Raw genomic sequence first — 17,882 nt, 5'->3', positions numbered from 1 at the left:
TCACTGTAAACACAAACACTCACAAAACACTCAAATGTATACAGTTAGTACAATAGAATTTGACATATAAGCTGGATCATATGTAACTTCAGAGGTTAAAAACACTGACATCACAATATTCTGACATATACTCAAGTAATCTGAGTTATTGTGTTTCTTGTTTGTGGTTGTAATAGTTGTCACAATCATCTCGTCGCCCTTTTTAACCCTTCATCCTCTTATAAAGCTCATTATTCAGGACCTTAAAATCCTTCTTCCTGCGTCGCTTTTCATACCAGTGCTGCTCGGTTTCCTCTGCAGGGGACGTTCACATAAATACTTTCTGATATAATAATATTTCATGCTCGTCATCAAACTCTAAACAAAAAGAAGACAACACACTCAGTTCTTATTCCGTTTATTTCTAGAGCAAACAATTTCTTTACATTGTTGCGGTTCTATCACGGGTGGAGGTTTAACAAAAAAGAAAACCCTTCTGTACAGTTTTATCATGAGAGGACAAAATAAAATAAAATAAAATATATAAATACAGGCTTGAATATTACATGACCGATTGAGACAAAAGAAAGACAGTGTACTGTAGAACATGCATAGTGAACAGTTTGCGAGGAATACCATCTTTGTTTGTTTGTTTGTTGGTTTGTTGGTTTGTTTCTAGGACCAGTGACGTGATAACAGATGCGAGCGACCGGCAGTCTGATTGGTTGAAGGCTCGATTTTAAAAAACCAAACGATGGTGCGGAGAAAAAGTAAGGTAGAGTGCAGACAGGCATATTGCAGAGTGTACAGGGCTGCATGTCGCTGAAATCAGTCTCAGTACCAATACTTAAAAAGCTAATTATAACACATGTAAAGTCTGTACATTCATTTACTTAAATAACCACAATTGGCCCGTTTTCAGTGAATTCCATGAATGAAAACAAAACACTCAAATAAAAATCCCAAGCTGTCCCTCCAAGGACGATAAATCATGAATACTTATATTATTTTTTTGTTATGATTTAATTTGCTAGAAGACAGCAAATTAGATAATTTAAAAAGGCATGACGAGTCTGGTCCTTCTGAACCAAATCGTAATCAAATAATAATAAAAAATCAAACCCCATGGACAAAGTTTTAAAGCTTCATGAAACAAAAACTTAACACTGAAACAAAGTAAAAACGCAGCCGTGATCAGAGATCGTTCCCTCGACGCCCTGCCTGGATACGTCTACCAGCTCGCATGGTTTCGGCTCCGTTTTTGTACCTTTTTTCTTAATGACTAACGTGACTACCTCCCCTCTACTGAAACATTAAATCAGAGATGAGTAATCTGATGATGTTACAAGTGCACTTTAACAGCCAGAAAAACCCCCCCCGGGCCCTTCACGACAGCACTGAGTTGACATGTGCTGCAGGTTACATGCAAGCTAATTTTTGCTAACGTGCAAAAAAGTTAGATAGTAAACCTGTTCACCTCTTCTTCTTTTTTTTTTGTGTTTGTTTTCCCGTTGACATGTAAAATTTTGCGAAGCAGTGGGTCAAAAAGTGTATGTACAAAATACCTTGACGTGTGGATTTGAGGGTTATTGCAGAAAGCTTGTGGTTACGTGAGGAGGAAACTGAACGACTAATACTGTGTTTTCATCGCAGGTTAAGAACGCCGCCGCGGCTCCCGTTTTCCTGCAGATTCACATTATTATTTTTTTTGTTTTGTTTTGAGAGTTGCAGTGCTGTACATCCCGTTCGCTCTCTGCAGTCCCAGTCGACGAACGTGTGTGCGAGTGTGTGTAAAGTGAGTAAGGCCTGGTAAACGTCTTTTTTTCCCCGACTGTCTCGCGTCAAACTCTGAGCGGGGGAAGGAGGGGAAACATCTGCAGTATTTACAAAAGGGGCTTCTTCTTCCTCTTCGAACAGAGTCTCTCGACCGAGCAGCAGCCTCGGACGTTTACAGGTTAAGATGCAACAAACCGGCAACCCGACAGGCAACCGTTTGTGAAAACACGTCGAACAACAAGCACTTTTTCTGAACGCTCAGGGTGAAAATACAGGCGGCGTTTTCCATCGGCTCAACTTCTGCCTGCTGATTGTGAGTTTTAAGACAAATTCAGACAATTTTACGTGTGCAGTTTAAAAGCGATTTCATCTTCTCTACCTTTATGAATAAAGATCTGCACCGAATTTGAAGGATTGTCAATTCTGTAGCTTTTTTTTGAAAAGGGGAATTCAATTGATGGAGCAACTCTTAATTAGAAATCAGCATAAAAAAGTCTTCACTTCTATGAGCCATGATCAAAATCAGTAAACTTAAAACATTAACTTAAAATGCTCATACAGTACTTTATTATTTTTTCTTTTATGTCACATTGTTCTTTAACATTTCCTTTTTTTTTTCCTTTTGGTTTTTACGCTCCCCAAATCAGAATTCATCCCAAAAGCCTGTGAGCTCACAACCATCACTGGGCCAGCCAAATGACATTTCATCCCAAAAAAAACTGCAGTCGATTTGACGTTAATTTCTCTGGCACGATAACATTTCCTCCACTCGGGTGATGAACATTTCACGGCATCATGTGCGAACTCCTTAACTCTACCAAATCTGGAGGAGAAACTTTCTGTGTGGAGGCTGTTGGGAAACCGAGGAGGAAGAGAAACGAAAGTGCATTTCTTACATCCAAAAACTCCCAAATGTGTTGACTCCCCTCCCCACCGGTCGAAAAAACCAATCCACAGTTACATTCAAAAGTTTCTAGAGCAGAGGCGGGGAGGAGGAACTGAACGACGAAGATGTTGCTGCGAGGATCTCCCTCCAAAGAGGAAGAAAAGCGGAGTGGAGCTCGAGTTGTGATGAGAAGGAGGGGGAAGCTCAGAGACGGGGGGAGTCTGAAAGAAATGAGGCTTTGACGTGGAAAACCTCCGCCGGCGTCCATCCACGGGGCTTCTGACCGAACCCTCCCTCCATTAACTGTGAGAGGAGACGTCAGAGGAGCTGCTGCTATTGCTGTTGGTCGTCTGAGCTCGCTTGATGTACAAGTTCAGTAACTTCATCTGCAGAAGAACAAAGACAACACATATTAATGTTTTACTGTATAAGTAATCTGACAGTTTCAAGAACAAACCAAGATTAATGATATCGTGAAGCAGCGAGGGATCATGGGAGTTGGTGTCTCCAACAACTGGCCAATGAAAACCACGGAGTTGAAGATTTGGAGAAACAGAACAGCTCTCAGATTGAACGGCTGCCATTGAAAATGTATTAAACATCAACTGTTAAAAAGTAACTAAGACTCTGAGTAGTGTTTGAGAAATAATACTTTCACTCAAGTATTATTTTACTTTTACTTGTAATCGAGTAATATTTCACTAATGTAACTGTGCAGTACATTTTCAATGGCGATTACATGCAGTGTTTTTTAGTGTTTTTGTCCGTACGTCGGCTTTCCATTGATCGATCGATCAGGTCAGATGTTAATTCAAATTGTACTCAGTAATCAGTTATGAATTTAAAAGTAACTAAGTAGATTAAATGGTTGAGTACGAGTAAAATTACATAGTTGAGAAAAATATTCACAAAAGTTCAAATACCCCCCAAAAATACTTTTTTGAAGTCATTAGAACAGCTGTGATAAGTTACTTCCACCCCTGTAAATCAACTCCAGTGATGTCACTCAGTGGCTAAGATGCATTGTGGGTAATGTAGTCACCAGGTTTTGAACTGGACTTTAAAAAAGGTGATACCTCTGGTTCTGCTGTATCGATCGTGATTTTAAACTGTCCACAATGAGTCCAACAGTGTTAAAGACCTGGACTGCTTTTTAAAACCTAGAGCCTACATTACCCACAATGCAGCTCAGCCGCAAAGTGACATCACTGGAAGCAATCTCTCAGATGCCCAAATGCAGATTTTGTATATGTAGTGGGAAAACACTGGTCGGCGTAACAGTAGGCCGCTACAAAATGAATGAAAATGGATTAAAACCATTTATTGTTGTCACATGTCTTAATGAAATGAAGAAGAAAGTCTTAAACGCTGCTTTTCTAAAGCACTCGCGTTACAGAACATCATCTCGGATGGTTTTAAAATAAGGAAGGACTGAAAGTGACTGAATTCAGTCATCCTAAGAGCTTTTTAAATCCTCTATACGCTGAGGAAATGTATGTCAACAGGCGGGAAAACCCCAGACCATCGTTTTGAAAGTAGAGGAGATATCGCTGTGATGATGTCCGACCACTCAGAAACATACATGTTATCAACACGTTACCATAAGCGGACGGCGGAGGGTCTTTCCATTCAGGTGAACATGACCCTCAGACATCAGCTCTTATATAACTCAAGGACACATGTAGAGGAAAGTAGGGCAAATATGACCCCGAGCTTTATAATTGGACAACCGGTTAAAACCTGCTTAGAAATAACAACATGGGAATATGATAAGGCTGTGCGTCTGTTGGTGTGTGTGTGTGTGTGTGTGAATGCATAGACTGGACGCCCTCCGTACCTTGCTGCCCGTGAGCTGTGCCAGGTGGGGTTTGAGATCCTCGCCAATCACGGAGTAGATAGCCACGAGACAGAACACGCTGGCCTTGCGAACGCTGCTCTCTGTGTTGTCATAGCCCTGCGGGGAGACGAGGCAGCATCAGGCACGGCGCGCACACGGACGTGCACACACGTACACACACACGAGGGGTCAGCAGGAACGTGGGAGGAGCCGCAGACAGTGCAGAGTACACGCAAACATTTCCAGGGACAAATAAGGCAAATAATTCCCCAGTGTCCAAATATGAACATTGTCCAAATATGCCTCTTTGGAGCTGACAGGGAGGTTTCTGCTCTCTCTGTTGCCTCAAACGTCTGCTCTTGAGGTTATTTAGTACATAGAAATAAAGGACAAGAGTTTAAAAACAAGTGTTTGTACAAATTAATTAAAAGAGTGTTTTAGTTTGCAAGTTTTTGTATATTTAAGTCCATTTAGAACTGAAAAAAATAAATATAAAGATGTTATCTGAGCAACTTTTAGAGCCAAATAAATCTAAATCATCCTGAAAACATGTTATTAAAAAGCTTTTCATGTGGCGCGTCAGACCTGCAGGAGTCCGGGGATGATGTCGGGCAGCAGCTGCAGTAAGGAATCCTTGGCGATGCGTTCGATGACTTTGGTTTGCATCTTGATGGCGGCCAGGTTGATGGGGTAGTCGGCTGTCTGCACGATGGGGCACAGCACCTTGATGCACTGCTCGGGGTGGATGGAGCCGGCCAGGGTGGAGGCCGCCTCCTCGGCTGCACGCACCACCTAAAAAACACACGAACACATTAAGATCTATAACATGATGTGGAAAATGAGGGAATTACTGTATTTGTGTCATTTAGGAACTCATCCAGGGAAAACAACGTGGGCATCTTCTGTCACAGAGGTTTTCCTCGTGCAAACATAAATATTTTTACATCTAAGGCAACTTCTGTGCAGGAAAAATGACTAATCCGGAGAATATATAGGAAAAAATGTACTTTTTAGAGCAAACCTTTCTTATTCAAACAGCCTAAAAGGTCTTTTTTGTCTCAGCTCACCTGCAAAAGACTCAAAACACTGAAACCTGTTTGAAGCTGTGAACGCTGCATTATTAAACCATTAGTTTAATTTGTTATCTGCCTTTGATTCTTGGTCCCAACATGTGGATTAATATTGATCTGGAAGCCTCATCAAAGGTCCGTCTCCCTGTGTGTACCCGCTCTGTGTACCAGCTTTTCTCTCAGAGTAACCCGAGTGTGTTTCTGACTGGAGGTCAAAAGTAGAAGTTATTATTATTATTGTTCTCATAGTGGTCTCGATGTGAACTCTGAGCTTCCTATAAATCTCAGGTATACCATATGTTATTATATTATTTATCATATGTGTCATTTAATGCCAACTAAAGCAGAATTCAGAACTTTTTCATAAGGAAGCAGGGACCTTAAATGGGGATAAAATAATGTAATCGTGTGGCTTTTATTGACAGAACGGCTCGAATTCTGACAGTGAAACGAGTCATTTTGTGGACGTTCGAAACAATTAATCCTATATCCTTATACGTTCGTGAAGTGAAACATGACTCTCAGTTCTTCAGCTCAAAAAACAGATATTATTTCACGGTTTCCAAACTCTCCTGAACTCATCGTGTAATTAAATGTGTACCTCCTTGTGAGAGTCTTTGTGGGCCTCCAGGGTCTTCATGATGGTGAGCTCGGCGTAGTTTTTGAAGCGGGCCGGCTGGTTCCTCAGAATTTCTTTCAGCACACGCAGGGCCAGAGCTCGGATGGTGTGCTGGGGGAGGCAGAGATATGAGCCATCAGTTAGAAGTAGAAATGTCCTGCAGTGTTAAAGATTCGGTGTATCTACACTGTTTACAGTCACTCAAACTCCTTGAGATTATCAGCAGAGAGATTCCCTCATTGTATGCTAATTAGCCTCTGAGAGACTTTAGATAACGTACGTCTTTATCACCCAGCGTCTCCAGCAGGAGGAGGAGGATGGTTTTAAAGTGTTCGTCCCACACAGCCATGTTGTCCTCCCGCGTGATCTTCAGCAGCTCCACCAGGGCGCCCTTACGCTCCTCAGAGCGCTCGTTGTGATTGGACAGTTCCTTCAGCAGGTCGGCAACCATGTCTGAGTGGTCCTGACCGACTGGTCGCCCGGAGAGGACGAGAGGAACGTGTTACACATCAGAAACACAGCGGCTGACATCTTACTGTGGCTAAAAGATCCAAACCAGCAGTCATTTTTAGTGGAGTTTTACTTTTACTTGATTACAACTCGACAATGATGATCTACTGTAAATTAATTTACTCCTGAAATACTGAAAACCGCTCCACATTGTTAAAAAGCATCACCTTTAAGAGGATAAAGTGACGCCACGTACCGCAATGGATGTTGTATTAGGCACAGTTAAAGGAACAGTTAACACAAAAAAGAAAATTCAGTCACAAGTTGGTTGAAGTTTTGTAGTCCACAAAATATTTCTGGACAAAACAATCAAAAAATGAATGAAAAAAGCATCATAAAGCCTAATTCAAGTCTCCAGAAGCCCCTAAATCCCAAACGGATTGGATAAGATGTTACTGAATTCCTTCTGTTAGAGGAAATATTCACTGTAGCTGCTGAAGTCTTGTAACATCTTTTCAACTCATCTTTGTATCTGGGGGCTTCAGGAGACTTTTAATGTTTTATATGAGATTTTAAAACAAGTTTCCAGCTGCTGCAGTTTAAGAGAGGACGCTGTCTTCACCTGACTTTCAGTCAACAGCGAGGTGAGAAGATGACGACTGAATTTTCCCTTTTTTTGGGTGAAGTGTTCCTTTAACAGCTCAGTACACAATGAGGGCTTTAAGTCATGACACTACGGGACTTAAAAGGATAAATATGAAAGATTTTGATTATTAAGGACTAAGAACTTACGGGTGTGCACCTTCTAATATGTGATGTTATTTATCTATTTTTCTAATAATAGGAAAAAATGCTCTTTACTGTGCTGTAGGTGTTAGTGTGATGTAGGGTGTTTTATGGCAGCAGGTGTCTAGATATTAACTGTTAATCTAGATCACTAGAGCTGTATTACACGTATGAATAAACAGCCAAACATTAGGTTTAATAAAGAAAATACCACACAGAGCATTAGTCAACCTGCCGGCTCGGTCAGCACTCAAAGCAGGATCGGTTGAGTTAGTGAACAAAGGTGCTGGGTGGGAGTTAAGTTAGAGGATCATGAAGAAATGGGGATGAGATTCGAGAGAGCTGAGTGAATAATGCAAACAAAGAGTGAGTGGAGTGAGGGTGCAGTCAGTAAATCAGTCGGTCAGTCAGTCAGCCAGGCGGGGGAGGCACCTTTACTAGGACCAAAGAGCTTGGGGATCGTCATCTTGTTTTCGCCACTTTCCTGACGTCGGCCTGGAGAAGGAGGGAGGTGAAGGAGGGATGGAGGTGGAGGTGGGGAGGTGAGGGACAGAGGGGGGGGAGGAGGGGGGGGTGCAGAGCAGAGGATGTGATGACGACAACAACAACCAACACACACACTGAATCTGCAGACACACACACACCTCACGTTTGTGGTAAACATCCTGCAGATACTTCTGTGTGTTGCGTCAACACGTCAACCTGTTTAAATACGTTTCACCAGCTAACCGAGTGAAAAGGAACATTAACTGTAACACGTTTGTGGTTTAAACTCTCAACATCAGCAGACAGCAGCAGCCTGTCTGGGCATCTCACGTTACACGGTGGACGACAGATTGGGAGAGTGATAACAGAGACGTCAGGACTGTTAATCTTTTTCTCACCAGCTCCTCAGGAAGCAAAACTCTTCTGACTCTTAGTAGTAGGTATAAAGTGTAAAGCCCTAGTTGCACTCGCTCCATGTAACATCAACTATTAATAAAGTTTAGAATTACTTTGCCCACTTTCTGCACGTGTTACAGACATAAAAACACCCATGAACGATGATCAATATGTGATCAGGACCTCGGGGACAGCTTGCCTTCATGGACAGATATCCAGCAGACGTCCATCTATCGAATCTAATAACTTGCTTTTTACTGTCATAATTAACGGATTCATTGTTACGTCATTGTAAATCTGAAAGAAATGTCGTAACAGTTTCTTCAGATTGTCCAAAAACCCAAAGAAACACAGCAAATCCTCACATTTAAGAATTGATTATCAAAATAGTTGATGATTAGTTTTCTCTGGATCGCCTTGAATCATTGCTGCTTCAATGCAATATTTAATTTTAAAGCTTCTACTAGCTCACGTTGACATGTCTGCATACATCGGTTAAATAAATGCTAATCAGAGTCTGAGCATCTGAATTTGAGTTTCTACAACGCAGTTTGTGGAACACTTTAAATCAAACACGAGATTAAAACTACTTTGTTCCAGAGCTCCTAAAAACGACACTCAGATCAATTAAAGACACAAAACCACCGTCCACTGATAAATTAACTCACAGTCACGGAACTGCTCCACGTCATCGTCGAAGACGGCCTCCTTCAGGGCGCTCTTGTCGTACGTGCAGATTGTGTCTCCGTAGCCGTAAGGCGCGAACTCTCGGCCTCGTGGCCCAGAGAACGAGCGAGGCGACGGCGTGTTGAGTAGTGACGTCTTGTTGTCTAAGGCGGTGCGACCTCCTTCCACCATGTCCAAACCCAGACGGGCGTCAGAGCCGGGAGAGGACGCCACGCCTTCTCTTCCTGCCTGTTAGAGAGGAGAGAGGAGGGAAGAATAAGAGAGGATTAATGTCATTATGGTTCGATGAAAAGTCGACGTGACGAGAACAGTTTGAGAAACCGTTGTGACTTACTGCATCGTCCCTCTTGCCCTCCTGCCTGATGGGCTCGTTCAGGTCCTCCTGGCTCCGGTAGCTGAAGCTCTGGATGGCCTCGGTGACGCCGCGCAGCGAGCTGTAGATCTCCTCTGAGTTCATGTTCTCCGTGTCGTACTCCATCATGCTACCAGACGCACAAACACGGAGAGAAATACACACCAGATGTATATGAGATGCATTTCTGGAGAAGACACACAAGCATGAATTTGTCTCGTCATCATGCAAAGAGCTTTGGCTTTTCACAGATTAGTTTTTTAGAAAGGGAGAGGTCAGCTGTGAGAACATCTGATTGTCTGTGTTTTTTTATTTCGACACACCAAAACATTAGCCACACTTTAGCGACGATTCAGTCTGATTAGAGATGAATATTCGTTCACGGAGAAAATGACACAGAAGACAACTGAAAGATTTTGCTCATCTGGGTTTTAAACAAAAGAAGATGTGTAACAGGACAAGGATCGGGGTCTGGCTGCCTCGAGCCCACCTCATTACCTGGGTGAATATGCTCTGCGCAGGACCCTGAGGGAGGGGGCGGCAGGGGTGGAGTGGGGCGGAGGAGGAGGAGGAGGGGCAGGGGGGTGCTTTGACAGTCCGTCGACACCCCAACCCCATAACCGACTGTTGCCACAGCGCAGCCGGCAGGGAAGGATGCACAGACAAGGAGGGAGAAGGGCGAGGCGAGGAGGATGGAAAATGAACGACGGGTGGAGACACGAAGATGGGACGAGAGAAGGGAAGAGGAGGAGGAGGAGGAGGAGGAAAACGACACGTGTGCAGAAAGAGAAAGAGACAAAAAAGAAACCAGTCTGAGCTTTAAGGTTGAGGGAAAGTGTTAATTTAGAGGAATGCATTGGAAAGAAGCAGAATCCCACAAAATCAGCGTCACGTAAAAATCAAGAGTTTCCACATCGAGAGACGTTTTCTGCACGTATCCAAGTGAACTTCAGGGTCAAATAAGGTCGTTACAACCAGAAAGCTCCAGAATCTGTGTTTATGGGTTTCTGCTTACACAGAAAAGGACTGTAGAGTGCCTCAAGTGAGTGAGCTGCTCAGATTTATACTGTATTTAAAGGAGCAGTTCACCCAAAAGGGATATTTCAGTCATTATCTTCTCACAATCATGACGATGGAAAGTCAGGTGACATTTTGTGGTCCACCAAACATTTCTGGAGCTTCACCGTAAAACAGCGTTACAACTGAAGTAGCTGGAAACTTGTTCTAAGTGTAAATAACGTCTTTTCTTTTTTCTCCAGCTTCTTCAGTTGTTTTGGAGGATGCTGCAGCGCCGTTTCCGTGGACTACAAAACCTCACCCGACTTTGCCATCCGCATGACGGTGGGTAGAAGATGCCAGAATTTCTGTTTTGGGTAAACTTCTCCTTTAAAGAACTGTAATTATTATTAGTCCACTGTGCACATAACTTTGGCACAGAAGCAGTAAAAAAGGAAATGATGTAAGACGACATCAAAGAGCCCGGTTATCAAACGTTTTACAGCACCAATTATGTCCGAGGCTGTAAAAACTTTATCAAGATCTCTCTGAGCAGCTCACTCGGTTTCATGCTCCCACCAACACGCCCGTTCGTTAGTCCAACTACACATCATAGCAGCAGCAGAAGAATCAACAGGGTTAAACCACAGCCAGGCATTTGGACAGAACAGGAAATGTGTAGTAGAAGATAGTCAGACAGCAGATTTGGTGATTAGCTACCTTGGAGACAGTCCTCCGTGGGAACAGTTTGTCGGAGAGGTGAGGGGGCTGGTTCTGCTGGGGGTGTGGCGTTGTGGCGTCCGACCGATGGTGTTGCTCGGCGACCCCTGGAAGACAAGAAAAACAATGCGGTGACCCCGCTGAGGGATGGAACTCGTGACACGTTGAGGATTGTGTCTTAAACCAATGACGCGTCTCGATCGCAGTACTATCGAAGAATCACAGCTCTGCTTTTTCTCATTTCCTATAACTTCGTCACAATAAAAGCCCCCCGTTATTTAGTCATTTAAAAGCTTTTATTATGAAGAGTCATAAAAGAGTTTAGTTGGATCCTTTCCCCAGTCTCTAACAAAATGTGTGGTGCTGCTCTGGAACCAGTTCTTTGTCTGTCAAAAGGCAAAGAACCGGTTTAAGCGCTGGCTCCGAACCAGCGCCTGAATCACCGTTTCCCTCGACTTACCACACTGCTGCTGCTGGTGTTGCTGGAGTTCTTCAGGTGGTTGTGCAACAGTTTGGTGGCTCCGTCCTGGAACGTTTTGGGCAGAGCTCCCAGCAGCATGGTGAACTCGGGGGTGTTGAGCTCAAACAGAGCGATCAGCACCACCTGGGCCGCCTGGAGGTACGAGCGGCAGGTTAGGACGGAGGACACGACGGCTTAAAGAGTAAAAGGTTCCCTGGTTTCAGAAGTACTCTGACCAGAATCATTTTAAAAATATAAAAACAAGAACAGTACGGGTTGAAGAGGACCAATCCAGTTATTAATGGTGAGCTTTAATAAAAGGTCAGAACAATTCTGAAACAACAGAAACCGACATTTCACCTCCACAGTGCACTTCTTGGTAGAACAACGATGCATTAAGCCTGTAGAAAGAAACTGTTGAAAGGTGAGTGTTGGAAGCTGCATTCAGTGGAAGAACTAATGAAGGTCACGACTCTTCAAGGACACTGTTGTTTATCAGTGCTGCAACATGCAAGTGAGTAAAGATCAAACTTGAAGGGGGCTTAGACGGCACCAACGTGGTGATTTGGACTATCAGAAGGATTTAAACTGGACTAAAGAAAGAAACTAGAACCAAACTAGTGTTCTTCTTCAGCTACGAGCAGATCTTGACTCAACTATCATCTTGATTTACTTTTATGCTAAAGAAAAAGTTAATTTAATGATTATTAAGTGAACTTTGAGGTTGTATGTTGCTTTGAATAAAAGGAAATTAAACAGAGATGATAATGATTAATGATTAATTGATAAATCCCTGTTAAGAAACCGACAACCAGCGATGTGCACGATGCATCAGAAAGTATCTTGTTACAAATAACACATTATTAAATAGATCAGAGTAAAATCCAAAATGCTGGTGTCAGAAATGTGTGTTTTTAATCAACATTGTGATTTTAAAAATATTAAAACCTTCCACACAACTGATATTATTATATTTTAGCCTGTTTTAACACGTCTCTAATGGAAGACTTCCAACAAACTTCACATTTTATTAATCTAATCTATCTAATCATGAGCAACTTTACTATAAAAACAGTCCTAACACTATTTTACAGACCTGAGCTGAACTACGTATCGAACCTGTCTTGTCGTACGGTAACAGATGTTAACAGCATGCAGGTATGCAGGTGGATGAGAGGTTGTTAAGGTGCGTCAGACAAACACGATGTGTTAGGCACTCAGAAGTAACACAACAGCATTCCTGTCGATGTTGAGCATTAAAACCGACTTAGAGAAGTCCATTCAAACAAAGCAACAAGCATTTCCTGTCATCTGTCCAAAAATAAACATAAGGATTGAACCGGAGTCTTTTCTGGTTGCACAACAAGCTTCATCTAACGGGTGAGTCGTTGATTTGCAAGGCACAGACTGATTTTTAAGGTTGTTACAGCAAAACAGCGCAAATGGTAAGAGGTGAGTGAGAGATGCCACGCTTGAGTTTTCTCTGTCTCGAAGGTGTTGGTTAGGCACCGGGCAGGCGGGGCAGTGCGTGCTCATCGTGTCGTGTTGTGATTGGCTGTCGGAGCGGGGCTCTACCTGCTTACACCTTTCTTCCTGGTTGCCCTCAGCGGACAGTAAGGCTGCAGTGCTGGACCTGCCAGCGAGCTCCTCGCTCACCCAGTTATGAAGGGTCTGGGGCACAGTGGCAAGGCAGAAGGGGGGCGTTACATCATGACACAGGTCCTCCGACATTACACATGGAGGAACTTTCATCACACAGGGTTCGTACGGGTGCTTGAAATCCTTGAAAGTGCTTGAATTTCAATGTTGTGTTTTCAAGGTCTGAAAAGTGCTTGGATTTTAGTTTAAGTGCTTGAAAGTGCTTGATATAACTCTGTGTCTTGGCAACATTGGGATCAGATTGGATAGTTTTCTTATCACAAGGAGAATTAAAATCAGTGTGTTGGATTGATGACACGTTCAATATTAATAAACTTTGATGAATAAGCGAACAGCTTATAAAAGTTTATGTCAAAAAAGGAAATTACAGGGTGCTCTCAGGTCTCCCTTTGTCCCGGTGCAAGTGTGCCTGAAGAACGCCAAGTGGCTTCCCTTTTTTTGGATAAAACTTTGTGTTCTCCTTTAATTTCTAAAGTTTTTGCTATCATGAAACATCATTTTAGAAGTTAACAGCATAATACAATGTACGTAATTGTGATAAAACGTGAAAAAAATAATCATGAGTATATATTCCTGTAGATATGTATTTTACCCCAGCGATAAGGTGCTGGAAAATGTTTAAATGATCCTTAAAAGTGCTTGAAAAGTGCTTGAATTTGACCTTGAAAAATGTGTACGAACCCTGATCACAACCAGCACAAATCCTCCTCCAGATAACGGACATTTATAGTCATGAAACAAACTGGAGTGACAAACGCTTCAAATCAAATCTGTCCTCTTTAGGATTCACCATCAGCGTGTCTGGAGATCAGGCCCTGATTTGGAAACTGAGGGATTTCGAGGAACAGCAGTGGAAAAACAAACAGAAGTGGACACAGAGGCAGAACATGTGACGTTCATCAGACGGGGGTAGGAGGGGGAGATAATGGACCGTTGACCCAAGGCCATCCGCACACGGAGAGTGACTGTTATCAAAGTTTACAACTGCTGCTGAACAAACACTGAAGGCTGAAGAATTCAGATGAGGGGAAAAAAGTGTCGAGGAATACAAGATGCCGCCGTCTGTCGAGTCTTTCCTCCGGCTAACTGTCCAGCAAGAGTGTTTCCTTGTAGAGCACAAATGTATAATCTGACAATCTACTGATGACTTACATCTGATTCCTCGCAACTTATTAAACGACTGTCCAAGCAGTTAGCTCTGCAATTAGAATAGTTTAGTATAGAAATAAAGTCCTATGCAGATTATCACGCATCACCTGTTTCACATGTTGTGGACATTCATGTACATTGTGACATACGTGTGTTGTGACAGGAAGTGGACTGTTTACTCTAGTTGGTTACTTAGTGACAGAAAATACTACGAATGAGGCAGAGAAACACCGCCGCTCCTCACTGAAGCTTCTCAGATAACTTGTTAGCAAAACACTGCAGGAAGATGATCCTGTCCCTCTTTTCTATCACTGTATTATCAATATAACATTACTCTACACACTCAGATACTCCAATATATAAATAATATAATAATAATATAATATCAGAACACTCCGAGTTCACGTTTGTCAAGATGTCCTCAGTTTCTGCCCGTCCAAACATAAACACACCCGCCGTTTACGTGTTCAAAAGCTTCGTTTTGAAACAGAGAAGTCCTGAAAAGTGTGATCGTTACATTACTTTGATGAAGTCATTAAAACATATACATTAATATTACATTTTTAACCGGGTAAATAGTCATCTCTAGCCTATTACAGTACAAGAAGTAGCCTTCACAACTCTACCAATCTGGACCTACCTTCCTGACATCAGAACTTTTGGGCTCAGTGGTCCAGGTGATGATGCGAGACACGGCCAGGCGCGTCTCGCTGGAGTTGACGAAGTCCGTCGGGTCCATCTGTCGAGCCAGACACTCGATGTATTTCAAAATGGCCACCTTCACCTAAAGAGAGGACAACAGACGTTCAGATACACGTTCTCAAGATGCATCCATCACACCCACCAATCCAAATCATTCTCTCGTTTTACTGGACCTTGAGATTGGGCGTCTGAGTCTGATCGACGATGAACCTCATCAGGATGTTGAACTGTTGGTCGAATGGGAACGAATCCCTGAAACACAAAGAAAAGACACATTTGAATCTTTTCACTGACATCTGGCTGCTACGCAGGAGGAAGCTTCCATAGATCCTGTTAACGTGTCTTTCAAACAGATGCTGCAAACTTGTGTTGCCGGAATAATCGTGAAAATGAGTTCCCGTTAAAGGTTAAAGGAGCTGTTCACTCAAAAATGAAAGTTAAATTGCAGCAAAATTCTCCCTTCAGGTATTGAAGCAGATATTGGATTTGTTTTATAGCAGAAAACATTTTAAAAACAGCTCACCAAGATCCCACACTGATGTGAAAACACTTTATTCACACCCTTTTTTTCTAAATAAAACCTTCATGTAGCTGCTCAGCTCAAAGCGTTAGGCTGCCCCCTGTATGAAGTGCTTCAAAACTGTTTTAAAAAATCAATTTGGGATCTCAGGGCTTCCAGAGACTCGAATTATATCTGATGAGCTGTACGGAGCCATTTTATAGTGTACTCGTTGTCCGGCCATTTCAGTTTTTAAGGAGAATGCTGCAACGCTTTTCTACTGTGAAGCTCCAGAAATGTTTTGTGGACTACAAAACTTCACCTGACTTTATACCGGCATGGTGGTGAGTAAGACGATAAATCATTTTTGGTTGATCTGTTCCTTTAAAAGCTCAAGTAGGAGTACGTTTTTCAGCTAATCAAGACATAAACTGTTTTATTTTGTCTAGAAATATTACGTGAGGATTGTGAGTGCGTTGCTAACTGAGACACAGAAGGACTAAAGGTTGCTGAGGTTAATCTACACTAATTAAATACATAGATTAATGGTAAGCTAATGTCCAATAGAGTCTAATCTCTGCCCCGCCCTGTGACCTGTGACCTGGATTAGGGTCCACACCTTGTGATATCCAGGGCCTTCTGGACTTTGGCCTGGACGGAGCCCAGCAGATCTGCGCCCATCTTCTTCAGCAGCTGAGTGAGCAGGACGAAGAGCCAGTCCTGCAGGTCCTCCCTGTGGACCGTGATGAAGTCCACAAGAGTCTCCAGGAACATGCTGAACACCTGAGACAGTTCACACGATGATTAAGAAACACTGCTTCATTTATCTTCAGTAAGATTAAACTGCTCTCAGTCAGATTTACGTCAACGTCTTTAGTAATAAATAAAAATAAAACACACTTACTCTCTGTTGTTAAATCCACAGCAAGGCAGACCATGCAACAAGAGACGCTATTAGTGTCAAGACAACTCCATAACTCACTGTTTCCATTTCACATAACATGCTTTTGAACTCATCATTCGTTGTGATGCTTCAGTTAATACAGGTCACCTTCGTTACCTTGCTGTGTGGATCTGCAAACATCCTGGTGAAGATCTCACAGAGTCTCTTCAGCTCCACTCGGCTGTAGAGAAACAAGGAAACAGGAAGTGAGTAAATAACATGAACACCAGCGTCCAAGAGTTGCTGAACACAACATGCAACTTGTTTCCTTTTAAGAAAAATCTACTTTTTATTAATGACGTAGGACACGAACTGAGACTTTGACTTGGAATATTATCTTTTAAATTGACAAACATCACAAATGAGATTCATGAATCAATTCCAGCAGGATCAAAACATTATTTATCTCTCTTCATTCAATAACATACATATTTTTTCCCAAATAAGGATGAAACTGGCCGACGAGTGACTTCGACTCTCTATCACGCAACAACAACTTGTTTCCGCTCGTTCTGACCTCAGTATTCTTTGGCTCTTGAGGAGATTCTGCAGGCCCAGCAGACCCTCCTTCCTCTCTGACCAGTTGGAGCTGGCACAGTGGTTCAGGATCTCCGCCACGTCCTCCGTCTGCCGCAGGTAATGGGGGATGCCTCCGTTCCTGGAGCCGTACGAGCGCTCCGAACAGGCGCTGGACGCGTCGCTGTTGGCGTCGTCGTCGGAGTACATCCCCGGGGATTCGTACCTCCGCCTCAGCGGCTTCCTCTGTGGGAGGAGGATGAAGGAGATGTAAGACTCACAGAATGAAACCTAAATGTTCATGAGCTAAACTCAGCCATGACGGAAGAATCTATGACACGAGCTCGAGGCCGGTTGCATCAGGCAGCCATGCAGATGTCTCAACTAGTGTGTATTTAATTTCAATCCGTTACTATAGGGGAATATTTCAGTTCTTCAGTTACATTAAAAACACACTTTCTTTGGTTTTAATTAAAAATGAAAAGCCAGTCGAGCAGCGCCACATGGAAGCAAAGGTCCAGACTACGAATGCAATGCACTTCAAACACTAGAGCCGATTAAATCTCATGATGAACACGTGAATAATGAGGTTCAACACAAAATAAAGCTTTGCTGGGATACTGTAGATGCACACAACTGGGATGCGATGGACGTAAACATTCAAATTAATCAACCAACATAGATAAATAAATTAAAAGGCGTTGGGGTGGAGGGTCGTCATGAGCCAATATAATGAGGCAAAGCTGCATTATAGCTCTCTGGACTTGATTAGTGCGTGACGGCGTGAAGATACGAAACAGTAAAAGGACCAACTACCTTATTCCTGGAGTCTCCTAACAGCTGAGATGGTAACAAAACAACCAAGAGGGAAAGAGGAGAGAGGGAAGGTTTAAAGTGGGAACAAAGAACAAAGT

General features: G+C 42.8%; 1 protein-coding gene and 1 long non-coding RNA gene across 40 annotated transcripts in view; one reads left to right on the top strand and one right to left on the bottom strand.

The window, feature by feature from the left end:
* Positions 1-381: 381 nt before the first annotated feature.
* The window catches only part of clasp1a (cytoplasmic linker associated protein 1a), an 87,018-nt gene continuing 69,517 nt past the window's right edge, over positions 382-17,882 (bottom strand). For 20 of the 39 annotated variants that reach the window (XM_030428031.1, XM_030428040.1, XM_030428039.1 and 17 more), the window contains 18 exons: positions 17,785-17,808; positions 16,970-17,214; positions 16,570-16,633; positions 16,414-16,416; positions 16,129-16,292; positions 15,184-15,262; positions 14,949-15,092; positions 11,501-11,653; positions 11,041-11,147; positions 9,823-9,948; positions 9,307-9,454; positions 8,954-9,200; positions 7,836-7,898; positions 6,448-6,638; positions 6,150-6,278; positions 5,064-5,270; positions 4,479-4,595; positions 382-3,027 (listed from right to left, as the gene is read on the bottom strand). In XM_030428031.1, the coding sequence (XP_030283891.1) occupies positions 2,941-3,027; positions 4,479-4,595; positions 5,064-5,270; positions 6,150-6,278; positions 6,448-6,638; positions 7,836-7,898; positions 8,954-9,200; positions 9,307-9,454; positions 9,823-9,948; positions 11,041-11,147; positions 11,501-11,653; positions 14,949-15,092; positions 15,184-15,262; positions 16,129-16,292; positions 16,414-16,416; positions 16,570-16,633; positions 16,970-17,214; positions 17,785-17,808 (2,298 nt within the window). In that variant the 3' untranslated portion in view covers positions 382-2,940. The remainder of the gene's footprint in view (positions 3,028-4,478; positions 4,596-5,063; positions 5,271-6,149; positions 6,279-6,447; positions 6,639-7,835; positions 7,899-8,953; positions 9,201-9,306; positions 9,455-9,822; positions 9,949-11,040; positions 11,148-11,500; positions 11,654-14,948; positions 15,093-15,183; positions 15,263-16,128; positions 16,293-16,413; positions 16,417-16,569; positions 16,634-16,969; positions 17,215-17,784; positions 17,809-17,882) is intronic. The other 19 variants (XM_030428035.1, XM_030428044.1, XM_030428054.1 and 16 more) reach the window with 9 other exon arrangements.
* LOC115587935 (uncharacterized) lies at positions 10,582-14,411 on the top strand. Its single transcript, XR_003985237.1, has 2 exons — positions 10,582-10,665; positions 13,943-14,411. It is a non-coding gene; the product is annotated as an uncharacterized LOC115587935 (long non-coding RNA).

The sequence above is a fragment of the Sparus aurata genome, chromosome 9, assembly GCF_900880675.1.
Source record: "Sparus aurata chromosome 9, fSpaAur1.1, whole genome shotgun sequence".
Taxonomy (NCBI): Eukaryota; Metazoa; Chordata; class Actinopteri; order Spariformes; family Sparidae; genus Sparus; species Sparus aurata.
This window is presented reverse-complemented; position numbering and strand designations above follow the sequence as displayed.